The sequence below is a fragment of the Schistocerca nitens genome, unplaced genomic scaffold, assembly GCF_023898315.1.
Source record: "Schistocerca nitens isolate TAMUIC-IGC-003100 unplaced genomic scaffold, iqSchNite1.1 HiC_scaffold_363, whole genome shotgun sequence".
Classification (NCBI taxonomy): domain Eukaryota; kingdom Metazoa; phylum Arthropoda; class Insecta; order Orthoptera; family Acrididae; genus Schistocerca; species Schistocerca nitens.
The window spans coordinates 6,004,156-6,029,110 of NW_026045897.1; the positions used below are offsets into that span (position 1 = coordinate 6,004,156).

The following is a 24,955-nucleotide window of genomic DNA, read 5'->3' on the forward strand; positions in this document are numbered from 1 at the left end:
CACGACGTCATCTCTCACCATTCAAGCGTTATCTGCTATCTTTTGCATTGAAGGTCTTCCACAGACTATTGTTTCCGACAATGGCCCACAATTCATGTCTGCAGAATTTCAGTCATTCTGCACAGCCAATGGTATTCAACATCTGACGGCCGCGTCGTTTTCGCCACAGTCAAACAGTGCCGCTGAACGATTGGTCAGGACTTTCAAGTCACAGATGTTGAAGTTAAAAGAGTCGCATTCTCGGGAGTGGGCGTTATTGCTCTTTTTGTCCTCGTATCGCTCTCAGCCCCGAGATGGTCGCTCGACGGCTGAGTTGCTCCACGGTCGTCCTCATCGAACCTCGATGTCTTTGCTACATCCGCCGCATCATGTTCCTGTGCAGCGGCAGACACCTGCTTTTGCTCCAGGCGACGTTGTCTGCTATCGCCACTACCGAGGTTCACGGCTTTAGCTCGAAGGGCGCATTCTTCGCTGCCTCGGCCGCGCTATGTATCTGGTTTTGGGGGCCTCTGGTGAGGTGCGCCGGCATCTCAACCAGCTGCGCCTCTGTCGTCGCACGGGATCTGCCGCTCCCCGTCTGCTTTCAGCGACGGTGCCGCCCGGTGAGCGCCCCGGGGACCAATCTACTGGCTCGCCTCAGCCCCAAGTATTTCCGACGCTGCCTTCCATTTTGCCCCATGGCGACGCACCGCCCTCGCTGCCTGTTCTCCCGCCGGCGACGCCCGCAGTAGACGTTTCGCTGCAGCCGCCGGGCGCCTCCCTGGGTCACGCGCCGCCGATCTCTTCCCGGGACCAGTTGTCCTCCGACATGGAACTCTTGCTCGCTCCGGACCATGTGTCGTCTTCGCCCGTCGGGTGCCCCTTCCCGATGGAGGTCGACCCTTCGGCCCCTCCTGTCTCTCTACGGGCGCATACACCACATGTTGGCGTGCACCCTGGAGCAGGTTTTCAGACGTTTCCTAGCTGCCCGCGGGTGCGGGTGGCTCAGCCTCGCCTGTTAATAGGCTCCCCACCTCGTCGCAAACGTCAACATGGGGTCCTCCCCACGGCGGGCGGAAGCCTTATGCCACAACCGTACGCCGATTTGCGGGGGAGGAATGTGGTGTCACCGCCAGACACCACGCTTGATAGGTGGTAGCCTTTAAATCGGCCGCGGTCCGATGGTATACGTCGGACCCGCGTGTCGCCAGTGATTGCAGACCGAGCGCCGCCACACGGCAGGTCTAGAGAGACTTCCTAGCGCTCACCCCATTTGTACAACCGACTTTGCTAGCAATGGTTCACAGACAAAATACGCTCTCATTTGCCGAGACGATAGTTTAGAATAGCCTTCAGCTACGTCATTTGCTACGACCTAGCAAGGCGCCATATTCAGTTACTCTTGATATTGTGAATCATGTACCGTCAAGAGCGACGTTCATCATTAATGGATTAAAGTTAAGTATTCCACCAGCTACGTCCGTTTTTCTAAATTCTAATTTCCTTGTCCTGTTCCAGATCTCACGCCAGCCTGCGTCAGCTGAAACGCGTGCATTTCGGCCTGCTCTAGTAACACGGTGTTGGCTCTCCTGCCAACCACAACACTTGGCACTTAGCGCTGGTAGAAAGATTCTTGATAAATGCCAGCTAAGTAAGGGGCCGATGACGTAGGGTACTCTTGGAAAAACCGAATTCCATTCGGACTAGCTACATATTTGTTTTCAAATCTTTCAGTTGTTTCTCTTCGCCAAGGGTGCTTATCACTATGTAAGACATACGGGATTCAGTGTGATGGTCAGACGACAGTAATTTTTTACGATTCTCCTGCTTGAACGATTTCGAAATCGTAGAATTTGGAACTTTGGCCTTCCTTTTGCTGTATTCTGGTGCCAAAGCAGATTGGTCAACGAGTGACTGAATGGAAGCCGTAGACACGCTTAGCGACTTTCATAGGACCAGAATTTTTTCGGGTTCTCTATCAGATCTTTAGTGAAGGTGTGACGGTGGTAGCTGTTGTGTCGCTCGCGCATAGATCTTTTCACAGAAGGACAAATCTCTAGTAATCTTTGCCTGTCGTCATTTGCCCGACGTCTTTTGAACCGAAAATTCAACAGCCTTTACTTCCTCAGCTTTTTCCGAAATTCGTTATTAAACCACAGTGAGTCTTTTCTGGCCTTAATCCACTTAGTGGGCACATACTTGCCTGGAGCACGATTTACAGTCTGGTTCCACAACACTAGCCATAGAGGAATTATGAGGGAACTTCAAACAAATGATAGTGGTCCACTGTCTAAGTGAGATGTTAACAACCGCACGTGCTCTGTAACCTCTGCAATGAATCCATAAACATCCCAGTCTATACTCGGCACGTTAAATTCGCCTCCAACTAGTATTGTATGATATTGTATGAACGGGGTATTTACGCACTATTGGCCCTAGACACTCTGTTAATGACTGTAGAACTGTCACAGCAGAATTGGGTGGCCAGTAAAAACATCCAACAATTAACATGGTTTCATTTAAATCTGTTATTCGCAACCAGATAACTTCAAGATCATACTCAAATCCAACCCCATAGAGAGAATACTTTTGTCGACTGCAATAAACACTCCCTCTCCTACGGCGTCTAAGCTGTCCTTCTCACACACATTTCAAGACTCGCTAAATATCTCAGAGTATTCTACTTCAGATTTTAGCCAGCTCTTAGTCCCAAGAATAATTTGAGGTTGAGAACGTTCGCGGAGGGCAGAAAATTCGGGAACTTTGTTACGATTACTTCGACAGTTTACTGATAAAATTTTTGCAGTCGATTTACATTTACTCTGAAAGAGGTCTGATTTCGCTATGTGTAACCGACTGTGTGCATGAGAGTGCCTCAAACCACCGCCTAGCCTTAAACCCACTATGTGCAGTGCACAAGTGCTGTGCTACCCGAGTAGCTGCATCCTTTGTGTAGTGCAACCCTATCTTCCGATCTACCCATAAACTCACCTCCCCAACCATTCTTACCTTCGTGCCCACTGCGACAGAATATCCATGCTTTTACCCATCACACTATCTGCACGTCTCCCGTCTCCCTACACCGTGTACCAGTAGCCCACTCACCCACTCATACGGATGACAGATGTGGAGCAGTGAACAAAAAATTCCCGCAAAATAACCAATGTGGACTAGCAATAGGGCGTTAAAAAAAAAAACAGTTGCCTACAAATCATTTTCAGTCATCCTGCAGAACAATTTTTCCTGACCATGTATTTTACCACCCTAGCAATCACCTGTGCTACTGCCTGTCTCTGTCCAAGTCCTACTATTCCACATCATTTCCTTTCTCACACACCCGTCCCCAAAGTGACTCCTGTGCCAACTTCTTCAGATATAACTGCGGAAGTTTTTCATCCAGCAGTCACGACCCAGTCTAATTGTCCATCCTAATCGATGTTTTCCACCTCCATAGCTACAAGTCACCTAAAGTAATCCAAGAAGCCACCACAAGACCTGGGATGCCTACTGGCAGCTTATTTATTTCCACATACGAAGCCACCATGTCACCCCCCATACCGCCAACATAATCCCTTCCACAGTCAACAACTCGAGAGACAATTCCGCTTTCCTCTCGCTCGCAACTTGGTACATTTACGTTCTATGCTGCAGACACACCAATCACAGCACAAAATATAACAACCATGGCTGTCCGCTTCGTCCCCTCTGCTGACGTATTCCCACTTTTTGTTTAATTCTCATCACTGATTAGCTTTTTCCTTCGTCTATTGAGATCAACGTAACTTGTTTCCTCTCTTCCTCGCCGATTTGATTCCAGTATCTGGGCTAGAGTCGCTACTACACGATATTAGCGTAATTTCTCCGGCAGGTGACTTTTTTGTCCCGCATAAGGTGAGGACATTTGCAATATTCGTGTCAGGCGCCACAGGTTTTCCCACGTCACTGTTTCCACAAAGTACGAAAACTTGCGAAGTATCTGCAAGCATCGGTACTTTCTCCAGTCAAAGCAGTAACACCGTTCATTGTGCTGCTTTGACAAAACACAGTACATACAGTTCCACACAGTAAATGGAATGACACCATTAATAAATACAGTGTGTTACAAAAAGGTACGGCCAAACTTTCAGGAAACATTCCTCACACACAAATAAAGGAAAGATGTTATGTGGACATGTGTCCGGAAACGCCTAATTTCCATGTTAGAGCTCATTTTAGTTTCGTCAGTATGTACTGTACTTCCTCGATTCGCTGCCAGTTGTCCCAAATGAAGGAAGGTAATGTTGACTTCGGTGCTTGTGTTGACATGCGACTCATTGCTCTACAGTACTAGCATCAAGCACATCGGTACGTAGCATCAACAGGTTAGTGTTCATCACGAACGTGGTTTTGCAGTCAGTGCAATGTTTACAAATGCGGAGTTGGCAGATGCCCATTTGATGTATGGATTAGCACGGGGCAATAGCCGTGGCGCGGTACGTTTGTATCGAGACAGATTTCCAGAACGAAGGTGTCCCGACAGGAAGACGTTCGAAGCAATTGATCGGCGTCTTAGGGAGCACGGAACATTCCAGCCTATGACTCGCGACTGGAGAAGACCTAGAACGACGAGGACACCTGCAATGGACGAGGCAATTCTTCGTGCAGTTGACGATAACCCTAATGTCAGCGTCAGAGAAGTTGCTGCTGTACAAGGTAACGTTGACCACGTCACTGTATGGAGAGTGCTACGGGAGAACCAGTTGTTTCCGTACCATGTACAGCGTGTGCAGGCACTATCAGCAGCTGATTGGCCTCCACGGGTACACTTCTGCGAATGGTTCATCCAACAATGTGTCAATCCTCATTTCAGTGCAAATGTTCTCTTTACAGATGAGGCTCCATTCCAACGAGATCAAATTGTAAATTTTCACAATCAACATGTGTGGGCTGACGAGAATCCGCACGCAAATGTGCAATCACGTCATCAACACAGATTTTCTGTGAACGTTTAGGCAGGCATTGTTGGTAATGTCTTGATTGGGTCCCATGTTCTCCCACCTACGTTATCATGATTTCATACGGGATACGCTACCTGTGCTGCTACAACATGTGCCTTTACAAGTACGACACAACATGTGGTTCATGCACGATGGAGCTCCTGCATATTTCAGTCGAAGTGTTCGTACGCTTCTCAACAACAGATTCGGTGACCGATGGATTGGTAGAGGCGGACAAATTCCAGGGCCTCCACGCTCTCCTGACCTCAACCCTCTTGACTTTCATTTATGGGCGCATTTGAAAACTCTTGTCTACGCAACCCCGGTACCAAATGTAGATACTCTCCGTGCTCGTATTGTGGACGGCTGTGATACAATACGCCATTCTCCAGGGCTGCATCAGCGCATCAGGGATTCCATGCGATGGAGGGTGGATGCATGTATCCTCGCTAACGGAGGACATGTTAAACATTTCCTGTAACAAAGTGTTTGAAGTCACGCTGGTACGTTCTGATGCTGTGTGTTTCCATTCCATGATTAATGTGATTTGAAGAGAAGTAATAAAATGAGCTCTAACATGGAAAGTAAGCGTTTCCGGACACATGTCCACATAACATATTTTCCTTCTTTGTGTGAGGAATGTTTCCTGAAAGTTTGGCAGTACCTTTTTGTAACACCCTGTATAGACTTGGATCAGAAATCGGTAGCTAAGGTAGAACATTCAAAATTTATTGGTACATGCAATGATGAGGGGTGAACTCGAAAAAACCCACTGAAGATCTGCTCAAACGTTTCAGTTCAGCTATTTATGCTATTAAGGTCATTGCAAATTTTGGCGATATACATATCAGTAAATTAGCTTACCACGCCTATTTGCATTCTCTGCTTTCGTATGGCATCATTCAGTAAAAGAGTGTTCATTGCACAAAAGCGTGTAATCAGAATAATTGCTGAGGCTCATGCAAGAACATCCTGCAGACACTTATTTAAAGAGATAGAGGTCTTCACTGTAGCCTCACTTATGAAATTTGTTATTAACAATCCGAACGAATTCATAGGTAAAAGCAGTGTACATGGCTACAACACTAGGAGAAAGGATGATCTTCATTACTCAAGGTTAAATCTAACTTTGGCTCAAAAGGTGGGGGGGGGGGTAAATTATGCTGTCACTGACCTAATAGCATCAAAAGTCTGACAGATAGCCATATAGCATTTAAAAAGGAAATTAAAAGAATTTCTTAATGGCGACTTCTTGTACTCATTAGATGAATTTTTGGATATAGTAAGTGGGTAATTTCGCCAACCCCCACCAAGAAAAAAAAATTAAAAATATAAAGTGTCATGTAATATTTTGTGTAATGTAATATCTTGTATAGACACCTTTTATTAACCTTACACGTATAATACAAGTTCGTGTAACAGTAATGAAAACTTCCACGGAAAAAAGAGAAATAGACACTAACAAATCATAGTGACTTTGAGAAAGATTTGAGTGTACACAGGTTTATACCTGAATTTCAGGAGCGAAGGCGTGTCTTGTTTCTATCTCGTAGTGCGCTACCTGTTTGATAATGGATTGCGTGTCGAGTACCAATCCAGTTAATTTCGTGTGTAGCATGTCTCCCACACGTTCCACGTCCTTAATCTAACCGTGAAGTCGCTGATCACTCGTGTGGTTACCCTGAGACACACAGAAAACAGTTCAAATTACTTTCATAACATTCACACGCAGCAGCCTGTCTTAGTTTACAGTTACATACACCACTACTACATAAAACTGAAATTACTGCCAGGGTATGCGTGTAGGACATTCACTTTTCTACAGGCATTAAGACATCAATGTGTAGCAGGTGCCTAGTGGTGTCTTATTAAATAAACACAATTCTGAAACTATGATGAGAGAGCTTCAGATATTTTTTGGTATTTGACAATGCAAACGTCTGAATGTATACGCGTAAATGCATGCTCTCGTGATATCATGTCCGAAGGAAATGTTGGGGGTCTGCCAGCAGCATCGAGTTCCCACATGGCGTGGCTGGGACTCGGAGAGTCTATTCAAAATGAACGATTTTCGAAAATAGAATCGTCAGATTCCGTTAAAATCTTATTCGTTACCAATGCTGTAAGGAACTTGAGCGCATGTTACGACCGTTTACAAACGCAATGATAGACATCAGCCGCTCCACATCACAAAAATTATCTGAATTTGTTGTGCACACATGAAATGTCAGTTTGACTCAAAACTTTGTAGCGTTTGTCTGTTGCCTGGCTGCTAGCTTTTGCCAAAAATTTCCGTTTCTTGATTGGCATCTGACACGATATCGTATATATCTGTCTCGAATATCGAAGGTTTGAGGGAATGTAGCACGGTTTATTGACCTTACGTGTTTAAAATGGGAAAAAATGAGCCCGTCTTTGATGTTAACAGAGAAACTATATCAGAAAAGATACTTCGAAATTTCTCCGGCGGATGAAAACAGAATACTGTGGAATGATTAGGGTTCCATCTCTCAACCTGTAAAATGAAACCCCTATAGAATCGTTTCGTGGCTGTCTGCCTGTCCGACTGTTAAGAATCCTTTTTGTTAAGGGCGGGTATACGTAGGCCTACCAAGTACAGATTCATGTCATATATTAATGTGCGAGGCCCTGTGAGGCATGAAAATTTTAAGCTTACAAGTCACTCCAATCAAAAGATGCGGCCGTTTATGTCACAAACATTGATGCTCCATTCAACTGCTCTTCCAGGTCCCTTCCTGGGTCTGACAGAATTGCAATGTCACCGGTGAACGTCAAATTGAGGTATATACTGCATTTGCAGCTGGAAGCAGGGCTGTCCTATAACGATCACAAGTGGTTCATCTGTGGGAATGGGTTTTGGACCCTTCCACACCCAGATTCTTTGCTGAAGCGATTTACCGTGTTTATTTATTAGTAAACAGTTTGATGATGGGTTTGTCACAGTTTGGTGTGCTCATGTGAGATTATGAATGTTGCATTGCACACTGAGCGTGTGTGTATGAGTATATATTTCATGTGGAACGTGTGCAATATGAATGCCTGTTAAGAAAGTATTTTATATATTTGTAGTGTATGTGTGTTTATTGTTTTTGTGCTGCCATTGCTGTTGCTGTCATAAGTACGTACACACTGAAAACTTCTCTCTCTCTCTGTCAGTAATAAGTGTTTTTTACATACCGTGAATTAAAAAAATTATCTTATTCATAAAAATGTGTATACTGTAACAAATATTAACAAATATGAATCAGTTACGAAATGTCAAACGTGTTTGGTACATCATAAATATGAGAAGAAATGGAAAGTAAAAAATTGAGTTGTTTTCACAATACAGTTGTTCTTCTTCTTCATATTTTTTTGAACAAAGTATCTTCTTTAAGACTATCAGTTTTAGGAGGGTTGCCCTGAAAGTAATGAACCGTATTTTTTTCTCAACCGAAAACAATGCTACGAATGCGAAACGATACGTGTGTTTTATCTGAAGTCTCCTGAGTGAGCGCGGCAAATTTCTTCCACTTCCGACTGATGGCGTAACTGCTAGACAGTTTCAAAGTGGCGTCTGTAGGTGATGTACGTTACAAGCAACATGCCGTCATTGAATTTCTCACTGCAGAGACAGAAACTATGGGGAATATTCACAAACGGTTTTGCAAAGCCTATGGAGCATCTGCTGTCGCAGAAGTGCAGTTAATCGCTGGGCACGGAGGGTGAGGTCATCAGAAGGCGGTTCGGTGGACTTCCACGGTTTGCAGCGGTCACGGAGACCATACATGTGTGTCACACCAGACGTGTTGCAGCGAGCTGACGTCGTCATTCGCGAGGACAAACGCGTTACGGCTCGGCAGTTGGCGCTGCATCTGTCAGTCAGCAAAGGAAGTGTGGACGCATATGCGGACTCGTCGATATTCGAAAGCGTGTGCAAGATTGGTCCCACGGTGTCTAACGGTGGATCAGAAATCGCACAGAAAAAAAACATTTGTCTCGGTTTGTTGTAACGTTTTGAAGCTGAGGGGGAAGGCCTTCTTGTCCCAGATTGTGACAGGTGATGAAACTAGGGTCCACCATTTTGAGGCCGAAAAGGAACGACAGTCGATGGAGTGGGAACATTGCCACTCCCCACAGAAGAAAAAATTCAAAGCAATTGCTTCCGCAGGTAAGGTCGTGGTCATCGTATTCTGGAACTGCGAATGTGTGATTCTCGGTGATGTGACGCCAAGAGGCGCTTCCATTAATACAGAAGCAGAAGTCAATACATTAGGAAAACTTGCGACCCGTTTCCAGCCACTTCAGCGCCACAGCAAACCAGGAGATGTTTTGAAGTTAAAATCTTCTGGGTTATTAGGCCGCGTCATGTTTCTTCTGAAATGTTCGACGTTTCGGCCCCTCTGCTGGGATCTTCCTCAGGATCTTTTGGTGTCCACTACTGCTAGAGTGTTCTAGCTGCTACACAATAGCACTTGGCCACACACAAATCTGAGGACTGCTGAACACATTGCAGAACTGGGTCGGACGATGTTACCCCATACACCTTACAGCCCCCTCGGAATTCCACTTGTTTGAGCCATTAAAGGACGCCATTCCTGGAAGACGATGAGGAGGTGATTCACACAGTGAAGCAGCAGGACAAGGACTGGTACCGACAGGGCATACACGCCCTTGTTTCGCACTGGGGGAAGGCCGTAGAACGGAATGGAGATTACTTGGAACAATTAGGCGTGTACATGAAACAGCATTCTTTCGTGTGTGTGTAATTCTCATTATATTCAATGAAGAACTGTTGAAAAAATAAATACGGTGCCTTACTTTCTGGGCAACCCTCGTATATTGCTGACAGATGCCAGAGAAAAAAAGGAATAATTTTTTCAAGATAATATTTTTAATTTTACTTATACGCATACATATTTATGCACACTATTGCCGAAACATTTCATGTTTATCTACGTTTAACCCGGCTTGTATTTACTCGTAGGCGGAGACGTCAGACTCGATAAAAGTTTGAGTTGGGCCAGGGGACACGTGCAGGAAGCCTAACGATTAAGACGAATATTGTCAGAAAGCAGCGTCCTCTTTCAGATTTGTCTGCCACGGATCTTCATTGGTTTTTATGTCTTCACTAAATATTCTTCTTGTGATTGTAGTAGTACAGTGCCTTTATCAAACACACGCGCTGACGTAACACGCGCCAACTGACTGACCTCAGCTGCCGGTTTTCACTGTTGTCGCGCGTCCTGTGTGGCCGTGGCGGCTGGGGCATTGTCGTGGCACACGGACGGCGCCGGTGGTGGGGAGCTCAGGGGTCGAGTCACGGCTGGGCTACCACCTGGTCGTGGAGTCGCGGGAAGCGGACATGTCAAAGTTAAGGCGGGAGGAGCTTGAGCAGTCGTACCGAACTGTACAAACTATCTGGTACGTGTACAGGTTAACTAGGAGGTCTGAAGTCGACGATCCTCCATGTTGAGCAGAAGTAATTTTATAGGACCAGATGTTAGTTTATATTATTTTTATTTTTTTTTTTTATTTATTTATTGTTCCGTGGGACCACATTTAGGAGAAGTCTCCATGGTCATGGAACGAGTCAATACATGAAATTATAACACGATTGTAGAAACAGATGAAATGAAATATAAGAAACATATTCAGGAGACAAGTCGTAAGTTTAAATAAAGAAAATCAAGAATGTAACACTGGAATTTGCTTAATTTTTTAGCTCTTCCAGGAGCTCCTCGACAGAATAGAAGGAGTGAGCCATGAGGAAACTCTTCAGTTTAGACTTAAAAGTGTTTGGGCTACTGCTAAGGTTTTTGAGTTCTTGTGGCAGCTTATTGAAAATGGATGCAGCAGAATACTGCACTCCTTTCTGCACAAGAGTCAAGGAAGTGCATTCCACATGCAGATTTGATTTCTGCCTAGTATTAACTGAGTGAAAGCTGCTAACTCCTGGGAATAAGCTAATATTGCTAACGACATTAAAGAAAATACATACTGTGAGGGCAATGTCAAAATTCCCAGACTATTGAATAGGGGTCGACAAGAGGTTTTCGAACTTACACCATACATAGCTCGAACAGCCCGTTTTTGAGCCAAAAATACCCTTTTTGAATCAGAAGAATTACCCCAAAAAATAATACCATATGACATAAGCGTATGAAAATATGCGAAGTATACTACTTTTCGTGTTGAAATGTCACTTATTTCAGATACTGTTCTAATGGTAAATAAAGCGGCATTTAATTTCTGAACAAGATCCTGAACATGGGATTTCCACAACAGCTTACTATCTATCCATACGCCTAGGAACTTGAACTGTTCCGTCTCGATTATAACATGCCCATTCTGTCTGATTAAAATGTTAGTTCTTGTTGAATTGTGAGTTAGAAACTGTAAAAACTGAGTCTTACTGTGATTTAGCATCAAATTATTTTCCACAAGCCACGAACTTATATCATGAACTACATTATTTGATAACGTTTCAATATTACACACAAGATCATTCACTACCAAGGTGGTGTCATCAGCAAAAAGAAATATTTTTGAATCACCTGTAATACTAGAAGGCATATCATTTATATAAATAAGAAACAGCAGTGGCCCCAGCACCGACCCTTGGGGAACGCCCCATTTAACAGTGCCCCATTGGGACTGAACATCATTACCACTCTCAATATTGCGGAGGATTATCTTCTGCTTTCTGTTCTTAAAGTAGGAGGCGAACCAATTGTAAGCTACTCCCCTTACTCCATAATGTTCCAACTTCTGCAGTAATATTTTGTGGTCAACACAGTCAAAGGCCTTCGTTAAATCAAAGAAAACACCTAACGTTCGCAACCTTTTATTTAATCCGTCCAAAACCTCACAGAGAAAAGAGACTATAGCATATTCAGTTGTTAAGCCATTTCTAAAACCAAACTGTACATTTGACAGCAAATTATGTGAATTTAAATGCTGCAATAACCTTGTATAGATAACCCTCTCGATAACTTTAGCAAACACCGATGGCATAGAAATAGGTCTATAATTGTCAACATTATCCCTGTCTCCTTTTTTATAAAGTGGCTTCACTACCGAGTACTTTAATCGGTCAGGAAACCGACCACTCCTAAAGGAAAAGTTACAGATATGGCTAAGTACTGAGCTAACATACGTGGAACAATACTTCAGTATTCTGCTAGATACCCCGTCATATCCATGAGAGTTCTTGGTCTTTAGTGATTTAATTATTAACTCAATCTCCCTCTTGTCAGTATCACGGAGGAGCATTTCAGGTAACAGTCTCGGAACACTTTTTTCTAAGAGCGCTTTATGATTCCCTGTTGGGACTAGGTTTCTATTTAGTTCACCTGCTAAATTCAGAAAGTGATTATTAAGTACCGTACATATATGCGACTTATCAGTAACACGGACATCCCCACTACGCACTGATTCTACACTCCTGGAAATGGAAAAAAGAACACATTGACACCGGTGTGTCAGACCCACCATACTTGCTCCGGACATTGCGAGAGGGCTGTACAAGCAATGATCACACGCACGGCACAGCGGACACACCAGGAACCGCGGTGTTGGCCGTCGAATGGCGCTAGCTGCGCAGCATTTGTGCACCGCCGCCGTCAGTGTCAGCCAGTTTGCCGTGGCATACGGAGCTCCATCGCAGTCTTTAACACTGGTAGCATGCCGCGACTGCGTGGACGTGAACCGTATGTGCAGTTGACGGACTTTGGGCGAGGGCGTATAGTGGGCATGCGGGAGGCCGGGTAGACGTACCGCCGAATTGCTCAACACGTGGGGCGTGAGGTCTCCACAGTACATCGATGTTGTCGCCAGTGGTCGGCGGAAGGTGCACGTGCCCGTCGACCTGGGACCGGACCGCAGCGACGCACGGATGCACGCCAAGACCGTAGGATCCTACGCAGTGCCGTAGGGGACCGCACCGCCACTTCCCAGCAAATTAGGGACACTGTTGCTCCTGGGGTATCGGCGAGGACCATTCGCAACCGTCTCCATGAAGCTGGGCTACGGTCCCGCACACCGTTAGGCCGTCTTCCGCTCACGCCCCAACATCGTGCAGCCCGCCTCCAGTGGTGTCGCGACAGGCGTGAATGGAGGGACGAATGGAGACGTGTCGTCTTCAGCGATGAGAGTCGCTTCTGCCTTGGTGCCAATGATGGTCGTATGCGTGTTTGGCGCCGTGCAGGTGAGCGCCACAATCAGGACTGCATACGACCGAGGCACACAGGGCCAACACCCGGCATCATGGTGTGGGGAGCGATCTCCTACACTGGCCGTACACCACTGGTGATCGTCGAGGGGACACTGAATAGTGCACGGTACATCCAAACCGTAATCGAACCCATCGTTCTACCATTCCTAGACCGGCAAGGGAACTTGCTGTTCCAACAGGACAATGCACGTCCGCATGTATCCCGTGCCACCCAACGTGCTCTAGAAGGTGTAAGTCAACTACCCTGGCCAGCAAGATCTCCGGATCTGTCCCCCATTGAGCATGTTTGGGACTGGATGAAGCGTCGTCTCACGCGGTCTGCACGTCCAGCACGAACGCTGGTCCAACTGAGGCGCCAGGTGGAAATGGCATGGCAAGCCGTTCCACAGGACTACATCCAGCATCTCTACGATCGTCTCCATGGGAGAATAGCAGCCTGCATTGCTGCGAAAGGTGGATATACACTGTACTAGTGCCGACATTGTGCATGCTCTGTTGCCTGTGTCTATGTGCCAGTGGTTCTGTCAGTGTGATCATGTGATGTATCTGACCCCAGGAATGTGTCAATAAAGTTTCCCCTTCCTGGGACAATGAATTCACGGTGTTCTTATGTCAATTTCCAGGAGTGTATATTGTCGATCTGTCTCTGCAGACCAGCCACTTCCTTTACGACTGACCATATGGTTTTAATTTTATCCTGAGACTTAGCTATTCTATCTGCATACCACATACTTTTTGCCTTCCTAATAACTTTTTTAAGCACCTTACAATACTGTTTGTAATGGGATGCTGCATTTAGATTGTGACTGTTTCTAACGTTTTAATATAATTGCCACTTTGCTCTACAAGATATTCTTATCCCTTTAGTCAGCCACCCAGGCTGCCTGTTTGTGCTAGTACCCTGTTTTGAACGTTCTAACGGAAAGCAACTTTCAAAGAGCACGAGAAAAGTCTTGAGGAAAGCATTATATTTATCGTCTACTGTATCAGCACTATAAACATCTTGCCACTCTTGTTCCTTGATAAGGTTTACAAAAGTCTGTACAGCAACTGGATCAGCTTTCCTAAAAAGTGGGTAACTATATTTAACATGTGTTGCAGCACAAAAATCTTTTAGACTTAAAATTTGTGCATCATGATCTGAAAGGCCATTCACCTTTTTGCTAACAGAATGCCCTTCTAATAATGACGAATGAACAAAAATATTGTCTATGGTTGTTCTACTGTTCCCTTGCACTCTCGTTGGAAAGAATACGGTTTGCATAAGATTATATGAATTAAGGAGGTCTACCAGCATCCTTTTCCTTGCACAATCACTTATACAATTAATATTGAAGTCACCACATATAACTAACTTTTTGTATTTCCTATAAAGTGAACCAAGAACCTCCTCTAGCTTTAGCAAAAATGTTGTGAAATCGGAGTCTGGGGATCTATAAATAACAACAGTAAGAAGTTTAGCTCCACTACATTTAACCACACCTGCACAACATTCAAACACCTTTTCAGTGCAGTACTTTGAAACATCAATTGACTCAAATGGGATACCGTTTTTCACATACATGGCTACTCCCCCACACCGCAAAGAGCTCCTAGAAAAGCTGCCAGCCGACCTGTATCCTGGTAAAGGAAGCCTCTGAATTATCTCCTTATTTAAGAAGTGTTCAGATATACCAATAATTTCAGAGTCAACATCTATAAGCAGTTCACTAACTTTATCTCTAATACCTTGTATATTTTGATGAAATATACTAATTCCCTCATTAATCGGATACCCAAGCTTTGTAGAAAGTGGTTTCTTTGTTAGAGAGACTTCCCTTAAGCAGGAATACCTATCAGCTGACTTCAATCTAAAAAAGGTACAGCTCTAACACCCACAACTACCGGAATTTTCCCATGAGTGATCCCACCACCCCCACCTATGCTGTCACCTATAAGTTTTGCCAACCTCCCCTTCCCATACCTGTTGAGGTGCAGGCCATGTCTAGTGAAACCCGTCCTGCTGATAGACTCCATCGACACAACTGAAATGTGACTCATGCCTTCTGTCATCAGCGCACCCCCAAGTCTCATGTTATTACGCCTGACGGCTGTATTAAGATGAGGCCGATATTGACGCTGAAACAGTTCCACGAAATGCACATTCCTGTTGCCAGTCTGAGTGGCTATCTTTTCCAGGTCACCATCTATGTCATACTCCCCATCCCTATCAATACTATTACCAGCCCCACCCACAATCACTACCTGATCCTCTTTAGTAAAATCCCTACATAACCCCCCTATGTTAAAAGTCACCTGAGCCAATCCTGCATTAGGTTTCACAATGCTGGTGACCTGGTACTCACTCCCCAAAACTTCCTGCAACTGCTGGCCTACACCTCTACCATGAGAACTACCTAACAGCAGAACCTTCTTCTTTCTCTTAGACTTTGCAACTGTCCTAGCCACCGTAACTGCTGAGGTCTGCTGCATACTTCCTACATCTGCAGCTACTAGAGATTCCTCTCCACCAGACTCTGAGAGTTGGTCATATCTATTACAAACACCAATAGTAAAGTTATCTGAAAATCTCCTTCTCCTAGCAGATCTCTTGCCAACAGCCAGCTCCCATTCCCCAACCCCCTTCTCCCTCCTCATCCTATCTAGCTCCTCCTGTGCGTTTTTCAACTGCACCTGCTCCTCTATCAACTTACTCTTGCTACATAACCTGCAGTTCCAGGAGAGGATCTCACCAGAATGCCCACTGGCTTCCCCACTGCATTCCCCCCAGTGAAAATACTTCGAACAAGTCTCACACCGCAATCCACTGCTCACGAACCTACGGCAAAGCCCACACTTCTCACTCATGGTAAAATTTTACAATTATTGAAACAAGAAAACAACTTTATCTAAGTTCCGCTACTACAATAAGAAGATGTTAAAAACTGACAACAATAATCACAAACTTGCTCTACAAGGGAAGTAACTACTATTATTGACAGTATTAATCAACAACAAATGAGAATATAACAAAATACTAACACAGAAAGAAAATCAAACGTCTAATGACAGTAACGAAACTGAAAGTAGTTCGCAAAAATTTCTTCTGAAGTTATTTTACCGGAAAACACCAAGAATACCGGTTGAAGACTACTAAAGTTCCTAAATAAACTACTATACACAAACAATTAATTAGTACTTAGCTTTCGATGCGCCGCTACAGCTGCAACTGGTCGGCGCGGAATGTAAACACGGGTAAGAGGTTAAGTTGCTCGATACAAAACACTCACAAATATCAGGCCACAACACAAGATATGCAGAGGTGAATGAAGAAACCACTAATAAGTCACTTATATAGTAAATATTATCACAAAAACAGTTAAAATATATATCTGAAGCCTAAAAATACACTCCTGGAAATGGAAAAAAGAACACATTGACACCGGTGTGTCAGACCCACCATACTTGCTCCGGACACTGCGAGAGGGCTGTACAAGCAATGATCACACGCACGGCACAGCGGACACACCAGGAACCGCGGTGTTGGCCGTCGAATGGCGCTAGCTGCGCAGCATTTGTGCACCGCCGCCGTCAGTGTCAGCCAGTTTGCCGTGGCATACGGAGCTCCATCGCAGTCTTTAACACTGGTAGCATGCCGCGACTGCGTGGACGTGAACCGTATGTGCAGTTGACGGACTTTGAGCGAGGGCGTATAGTGGGCATGCGGGAGGCCGGGTGGACGTACCGCCGAATTGCTCAACACGTGGGGCGTGAGGTCTCCACAGTACATCGATGTTGTCGCCAGTGGTCGGCGGAAGGTGCACGTGCCCGTCGACCTGGGACCGGACCGCAGCGACGCACGGATGCACGCCAAGACCGTAGGATCCTACGCAGTGCCGTAGGGGACCGCACCGCCACTTCCCAGCAAATTAGGGACACTGTTGCTCCTGGGGTATCGGCGAGGACCATTCGCAACCGTCTCCATGAAGCTGGGCTACGGTCCCGCACACCGTTAGGCCGTCTTCCGCTCACGCCCCAACATCGTGCAGCCCGCCTCCAGTGGTGTCGCGACAGGCGTGAATGGAGGGACGAATGGAGACGTGTCGTCTTCAGCGATGAGAGTCGCTTCTGCCTTGGTGCCAATGATGGTCGTATGCGTGTTTGGCGCCGTGCAGGTGAGCGCCACAATCAGGACTGCATACGACCGAGGCACACAGGGCCAACACCCGGCATCATGGTGTGGGGAGCGATCTCCTACACTGGCCGTACACCACTGGTGATCGTCGAGGGGACACTGAATAGTGCACGGTACATCCAAACCGTAATCGAACCCATCGTTCTACCATTCCTAGACCGGCAAGGGAACTTGCTGTTCCAACAGGACAATGCACGTCCGCATGTATCCCGTGCCACCCAACGTGCTCTAGAAGGTGTAAGTCAACTACCCTGGCCAGCAAGATCTCCGGATCTGTCCCCCATTGAGCATGTTTGGGACTGGATGAAGCGTCGTCTCACGCGGTCTGCACGTCCAGCACGAACGCTGGTCCAACTGAGGCGCCAGGTGGAAATGGCATGGCAAGCCGTTCCACAGGACTACATCCAGCATCTCTACGATCGTCTCCATGGGAGAATAGCAGCCTGCATTGCTGCGAAAGGTGGATATACACTGTACTAGTGCCGACATTGTGCATGCTCTGTTGCCTGTGTCTATGTGCCTGTGGTTCTGTCAGTGTGATCATGTGATGTATCTGACCCCAGGAATGTGTCAATAAAGTTTCCCCTTCCAGGGACAATGAATTCACGGTGTTCTTATTTCAATTTCCAGGAGTGTAGATGAAAACTTGGAGATCGATCTCACACGCAGTCACGCGCTTATGACCCGCAGTCACGCGCGTTAACTTATGCAATTCTTACGAATGCCAATTGTTACTGTGTCATAAATTGTAGGTGACCATAGAATACTTACAAATTAGAATTGAAGCAACATTTACGAGCTTTGACTTTTGTGGAATAAATGCGGTTTGAATTACGAATTTTATCAGTGTGCGTGAGAAAGATATGTTCTAGCGTTTTTAGACTAAGAAACTAATGTTCTGCAATTTCTGCTCATTGACTTCTTATAAAATTGGCAAAGTATCCTTACGATATTGTCCATGACAGCAACCATATCAGTGTGTAAAACTTAATTTATCTGCTACCTTATTAAATACTGAATTTTTTGTTGTTACGTAATCTCTGAACCCCTCCGTCCCACCTTTCATTAGGAGTACAGATTCCGAATAAGCAGAGACGCGGATGATGACACAAAATGCCATACAATACACTCGAGATCAGTCTCCACTAAATATGTAGCAAACAGGCTTAGGCTTGCAAACCATAATCTGATGCAAAGTTCCCTAAATCTGTTAGGGAAGTAGTGAGGAACTACGAAAAAAGTAAGATACAGACGATTTTATTCCCTATCCTCAGCCTCCCTGTGTCATAACCCCACAAGGCTCACAGAAGTAGAGGCTGGTTCAGAATTCTTGCAGAGGGTTCGCTTTAGAACTTGAGAACTGGCCGGGCGGTGTGTGTCGTTTTCTCATCCGCCGTACCTATAACACAATTTATAAGAGGAGCAAAAAACACCACTTACCGTATGTTCAAATGCGAGGGGAACCAACAGCTGTGAGGCATGCGACACACCGAGTGAGAAGAGATTGGCAAAGTCTCGCCAGGTGTTGGAGAGGTGCTCCCGGAAAGCCGCAGTCAGGTCCTGCAGTTCTGGACAAGATAGGAGACGACAAACTAGTGAACAAGCCCGTAAATCAGATTACTGTAGAAGCAAAGCTTTCATATTCTGCCCTCACCAGCTCACTAGGTGTATGCAAGTAGCATTTTCAAACTATATCAATACACACCATCAGTAATCGTAAGAGTTATAATATGCACACCTTGACCCGACGTTACAAAGCCCATACTCCAGTGACACATTGAAAGAGCACATAAAACACAGCGGGAGGAGTACCATCACCTAGCGTAGATTCAGTCTTAAAAATTCTTCATAGGTTGCCTAAGGGTAGAAGCACCAAACTACTTGAAAAATGGAAATATGCAACTACTTCAAAAATCACCCACACGACTTGCTCAGCAATAAGGGAGAATTGAGACAATTTGCAGTCAGGTTTGGTGCTAATAATAGAAGGCAACGTACATGAGGATGCGTCATTCGCCTATTTGACTGACTTACTGACAAACATAAGACATATGTATTTGAACAGAATCATGTGTATGCTGGTTTTATAATATGAGTGGTCCTTATAACGTATCGAATGAGTTGTATGGTTTGCATGAAAACAAGGAAGAGTCATGTGCACTCACACACGTTTTTACATTTAGGATGCCTTTATTTTAACATAAATAATATATTTTAGTAATTCAGCAAAAAACTGTATGAGGTGTTTAGCAAGTGCAGCTGAAATACCCCTTCTCCCCCTAATCATTCTAAGGACCATAGAAATGTATGACTACATTTGTACTGTATGATACCTTACATATTAATAATACACGCCGGCCGCTGTGGCCGAGCGGTTCTAGGCGCTTCAGTCCGGAACCGCGCTGCTGCTACGGTCGCAGGTTCGAATCCTGCCTCGGGGTTGGGTGTGTGTGATGTCCTTAGGTTAGTTAGGTTTAAGTAGTTCTAAGTTCTAGGGGACTGATGACCTCAGAAGTTAAGTCCCATGGTGCTCAGAGCCATTTGAACCATTAGTAGTAGATTTTATAATTAGATGGTGGTACACGAAGTGTTCTGTAATTTGTGGGAAGTGTGCCATCCAGATTTTGTCTGAGTTATTGTACTTCCTTTTTTGTCATGTTGGATCAATTCATGTACGATAGTTGTAGCAAATGCGATTTATACCTTTGTAATGTTAATCTGCTGCAATGAATACACATGTAAAACGATATATATTATTATTATTACCAGTTTTTATGGGAATCCAAGCTACTATAAGTCTTTGGCGATAGATAGCATATGTACTGTTACGTCCTATCATAATAAATTTATTATCTTATTTCCTTATATCACATGACTGTATCATAATAAAGAATGCCAAATTCTGTTAAGGAATGTAAACATGATATTAAGATACTCTGATATGAAACGTTTACTGTGGGGTGTACAATCACTGGTGACAGCAAAGAAAAAACTACTTGTGAATATGTTCCCCCACCAACTGCCTCAGTTGTCATGTAAACACTGTACATGAACAGTGTTTTGATGGGATTCATTCATGTTAACATCGGTAACAATAAATCTACCTCGTGCAATTTCTACGATCCTTAACTGCATTTAATCCTGATGTATTCTCATAGTTACAAGACTCAACATACCCATACAACGATGAGATACATACATATCAGCAGATTCGTAACTTTTGACGTCTACTGAGGCACAATGTAAGCGATGTGTTGTTTTTAACATTTTTATAATATAACTGCCATATGGATGGCACGACAGTGCCATTCTGTACATGCCGTCTGTCATTTATTTTTCAGCTTTTGCTGTATACCACCTGATAATGGGCTTAAGATCGAAACTGCAGTCGTGAAAATAAATATATTTTTTTGAAATAGATGACAGCTATGATGTCTTTTAGAGAATCATACTCAATTATTTTTATGCCTGTGTGATATATTTCGAATTTCGTCGTTATGCAAGCTTATTTTAAGTACAGAAAAGACATACCTACAGATGTAGATCGAGGCGCTACTGGAATTATTCATGGGCAGATCGCATAAGAGAATGTCCAATGAACGTGTACGTTCAGTTTACGGGCAGCTTTCTGACTTTGTAAAAGATCGAATCTTCGGCATGTGGGACTTGGGAGCATCGTACCGAGAGCATTACAGTGACATTTGGCTGTAGGGCAACGACAGCAGGACGTGTAGCAGCAGGTTGGGGTCGAGATAACAGACAGACTGATATCATCTGGGTTGAGATCTGTGGTTGCCATGTGTCGTTTACCACTGACACCGGACCATAGGTGGTATAGTGTAGAGACAGAGTCAGCGGGGACACTGAGTGGCGTTCTGTGGTGTTCAGCACTGGGTGTCGCTTTTGCCTGTGGCCGTCAGGTCACCAGGTGACCTGCCGGCCGAAGTGGCCGTGCGGTTAAAGGTGCTGCAGTCTGGAACCGCAAGACCGCTACGGTCGCAGGTTCCAATCCTGCCTCGGGCATGGATGATTGTGATGTCCTTCGGTTAGTTAGGTTTAACTAGTTCTAAGTTCTAGGGGACTGATGACCCCAGCAGTTGAGTCCCATAGTGCTCAGAGCCATTTTGAACCAGGTGACCTAGTGAGAGATCGTCGAGATGCCTGCCTGTCCAGCCCACAGGAACAGACAGAGTTAGAAAGACTTTCGACCAAATCATGTGGAAGGCATATGGAGCGGTCATTCAGACTTTCGAAAATTATTGAGAGATTTGGAAACCATACTATTAATCCAATTGGTTTGTAGACTTTATGGTTCTGGAGATATGCAATCAAAATCTCCGGAAAATTTTATCCACACAGTTCTAAAGGTTGCAAGGGCAGGTAAGTGTGAGAACATTCGCACAATTAGTTTAAGAATTATTGCACTTAAGTTGTTACATATAAGGAGAAAAGAAGATTAAGGAAGAGCTAGATGACGAGCAGTTTGATTTTAGGTTGAGTTTAGGAAAGGTAAAGGCATCAGAGAAGGACTCTTCAGTTGCCGCTTGATAATTAAAGCGAGACTTAAGGAAAATCTAGACACGTTCGTAGGATTTGTAGATATATAAAAATCGTACGACGGTATAAAATGGTGCAAGACGTTCGAAACTCTTAGGGAGATGGGTGTAACCTCTAGGGAAAGAAGGGTCTGGTGCAATATGTACATTAAGCAAGAGGGTAAAGTAAGGAGACCAAGAAAAAAGAGCTGTCATTAAAGCCAACTAATATCAAACGTCGATCTTAGCTTAAGGACGAGTAACTGAGAATGTAAGTTTGGAGCACAGGATTGTAACAAAGTGAATCAGGACTGTGGAAAAACCGGAACTGAAGAGAATCGAAGCGTTTGAGAAGTGGTGCTACGGAGGAATGTTGAAAATTAGTTGGACGGATAAGACTTTCTAAGCAGAATCGGTGAAGAATGGAACATACAGCACGTGTTTGTAGGAAGATTGGACAGCATTTTGTTCTTGGTCTCGCATTCTTATTGTTCCCTCTTGGTTCTTGTACATATTGTATATTACGCATTTTCAGTCGCCTATTTCTCTTATTTTTCTCAGTATTTCTAACATTTTTACGTTTCCGGATGCTTTTTCTAAGTCTACAGGTCCTATGAATGCGTCATTTTTTTTTCGAATTTTGCTTCCCTTACCAATTACAACATCAGTCACGCCTCCTCTTGGGCTATCACCCTTCTTACAGCGAAAATGATCCTCATCTATCATAGCCTCTATTTGCTTTTCCACTCCGTCCTATATACCTGTCGTCAAATTCCACTCATGAGGTGTTACGCTGATTGTGTGATAGGTCTCACAAGTGTCTGCTCTTGTCTTCACGATTGTGTCTAATAGTGTATTGCCATTCTCGCATATTCTAGAGGCCAAGTTGAATAGGTTTTGGTTGACACTTGCGCCAGTAATTTCGGAATCTGCGAAGGTATGTTACCTATCCCTTCTGTCTACACAACTTAGGTTAAGCTGTGACTCTTAATATGGAGTCTCCAGTGTCTTCCATTGCCACTGTCATTTCTTCTTCACACTTCAATTTAAGTGTTTCTTCTGCTTCCCAATGTTTCTTTTCCGTTACCTCCTTATATCTATCTTTGTTTGTCCAACTTCTGTGATGCCCTTTTGACAGACGTCCGTTCCTGTTCAACTGAGCTGTATATGTAGTATTCATCAAGGTAGTATTTACAGCCTAAGAGGAATTCAGAAGCATTTCATGATTGCTCTGCACTTCAGTGTCCCACTTTTTTTCGCATTTACTCTCGCAGATCATTGTCTTAAACCTCAGTCCACTCTTCATCGCTATTGAATGGACATTTGAGCTTATATCTGCCCCTGAGTATGCCTCACAGTCCAATCTCTGACTTTGAAATTTCTGTGTGACCAAGGTGTAACCTACCTGGAATTTTCTTGTCCCTCGATGCTTTTCAAAGCATACTTCCTTTGAGGAAGCAAGAGCTTTCGATAGATAGAGAAGGTTGCGAGTTAAAACAAAGAGCGACAAAGAAAGAAAGAGACAGAGTGACAGAGAGAGAGGGGGTGGGGGACTTCCCTACCATTCCACTCAGCTTCAAGGCCAAACCTGGTGTGCGATCATGCTTGTTTGTCCCGCAGGCATAACAATATGTAATTGTAGTACATAAAATTTTGATATTTTTATCATTATGTAATTTGTTAATAGAAAGGCGAAGAAACGTGTAAAAGAAATGCATCCACAGTTTGAAGCAGTTGCTCCAAAAATCGATATTTTGACCTTTTCTCCATCTACGTGATTTCAAAGATGCAAAGTTACAATTTTTGTATTATGTGTATTCTGATATAAAGCATAACATATGGAATTTATGAAGCACTATGCTTTCATTTCTGTCATCAGTGATAAAACCTGCTACAGTTGCAGTGATTTTATCACTGATGATGTATATCAACAGTTGTGCTTGTCGCGTCAAGAAAAACGTGTGTTCATGTCTCTACCCATTGTTGTTGTTGTTGTTGTTAGTAGCAGCAGTATAATTATCACTATTGCATGCTGCTCGTGTATTATGCATGTCGTAATGTTGACCCACTAAGATGTCAGGTTATAGGTAAGAGAGTGCATAAGTGCTATCATTTTATCAGGTGAAATAAACGCATAAAGAAGTAAATAAATGTACAAAAGTGCCAAAGTCCGATACTGTTTGTAATCCACTTTAAACTGTTTCTAAGGTAACCCGCTCCACCCTTCATTGCGACACACAGTGTGTGTTCCACTGGGGCTGGCAGCGTGTAGTGGACCTCTGCATCCTCAGCGGAACACTGCCGCCGCCAGATGGCCTCAGAGCTCAGAAAACTTCGGAACAAAGTGGCAGCACCTCTCTGTATTGTCACTTTTATCAGAACGAACATTGGCGGAAGTCTTAAAGGGTCACATGTCAGAGATCCGTGCTGAAGTTTTGTGTACGTGCAGTCTAGATCCCACGACATCACGCAGTGATTTTCAGATTCGGACTTGTCCCTACCTACGTGCTTAGTATCTTGTGGGCGGTCCCGCGTTCCTAGACAGCAGCCGCGTTCACGGGGCCGTGTGGACACGCTCCCGGCTTGACGACCACTCAGGCGTCGTGCCGCATCTCGACGTGCCCGCGAAACCACCCGATGTCAGCCTTACAGGAAATGTCTGGGACCATCGTGTGGAAAGCGGCTGTCTCGACGTCCCTGCGATCTGGCGGCTCTACGGGTATGTTGAGTGACGTCACTTGTGGACATAACTGGAGATACTTGCGGACTCTTTGTCGCCGACTGTAAGCCCTTATCGAGGCTAGACGAGGTGTGCTGTACCGCTGAGTTAGTATCATCTCTCCTTATCTGACATCGGCTGAAGTTTCTCCTCGACGTTTATGTTTATTATTCGTAATCTTCCAAGTATTGACCTTGTGTTTTAAGATGAAAAAACTATGCTTGCAAGATCTCTACCCTACCAACTGAACCCCTGCGCCCTTTCAAAAACAAAGTTGGCTGTAATTGTAACGATATTCATTTATGACCTCTAGAATGCACAGTTTTTTAAACTTTC

At 44.5% G+C, this 24,955-nt stretch overlaps 1 protein-coding gene across 1 annotated transcript in view; it reads right to left on the reverse strand.

Annotated features, from left to right (window-relative positions):
* The window catches only part of LOC126228333 (uncharacterized), a 61,680-nt gene that overhangs the window by 33,814 nt on the left and 2,911 nt on the right, over positions 1–24,955 (reverse strand). Inside the window, exon 2 of the mRNA XM_049942284.1 lies at positions 18,806–18,933. Coding sequence (XP_049798241.1) covers positions 18,806–18,846 — 41 coding nt within the window. The 5' untranslated portion in view covers positions 18,847–18,933. The remainder of the gene's footprint in view (positions 1–18,805; positions 18,934–24,955) is intronic.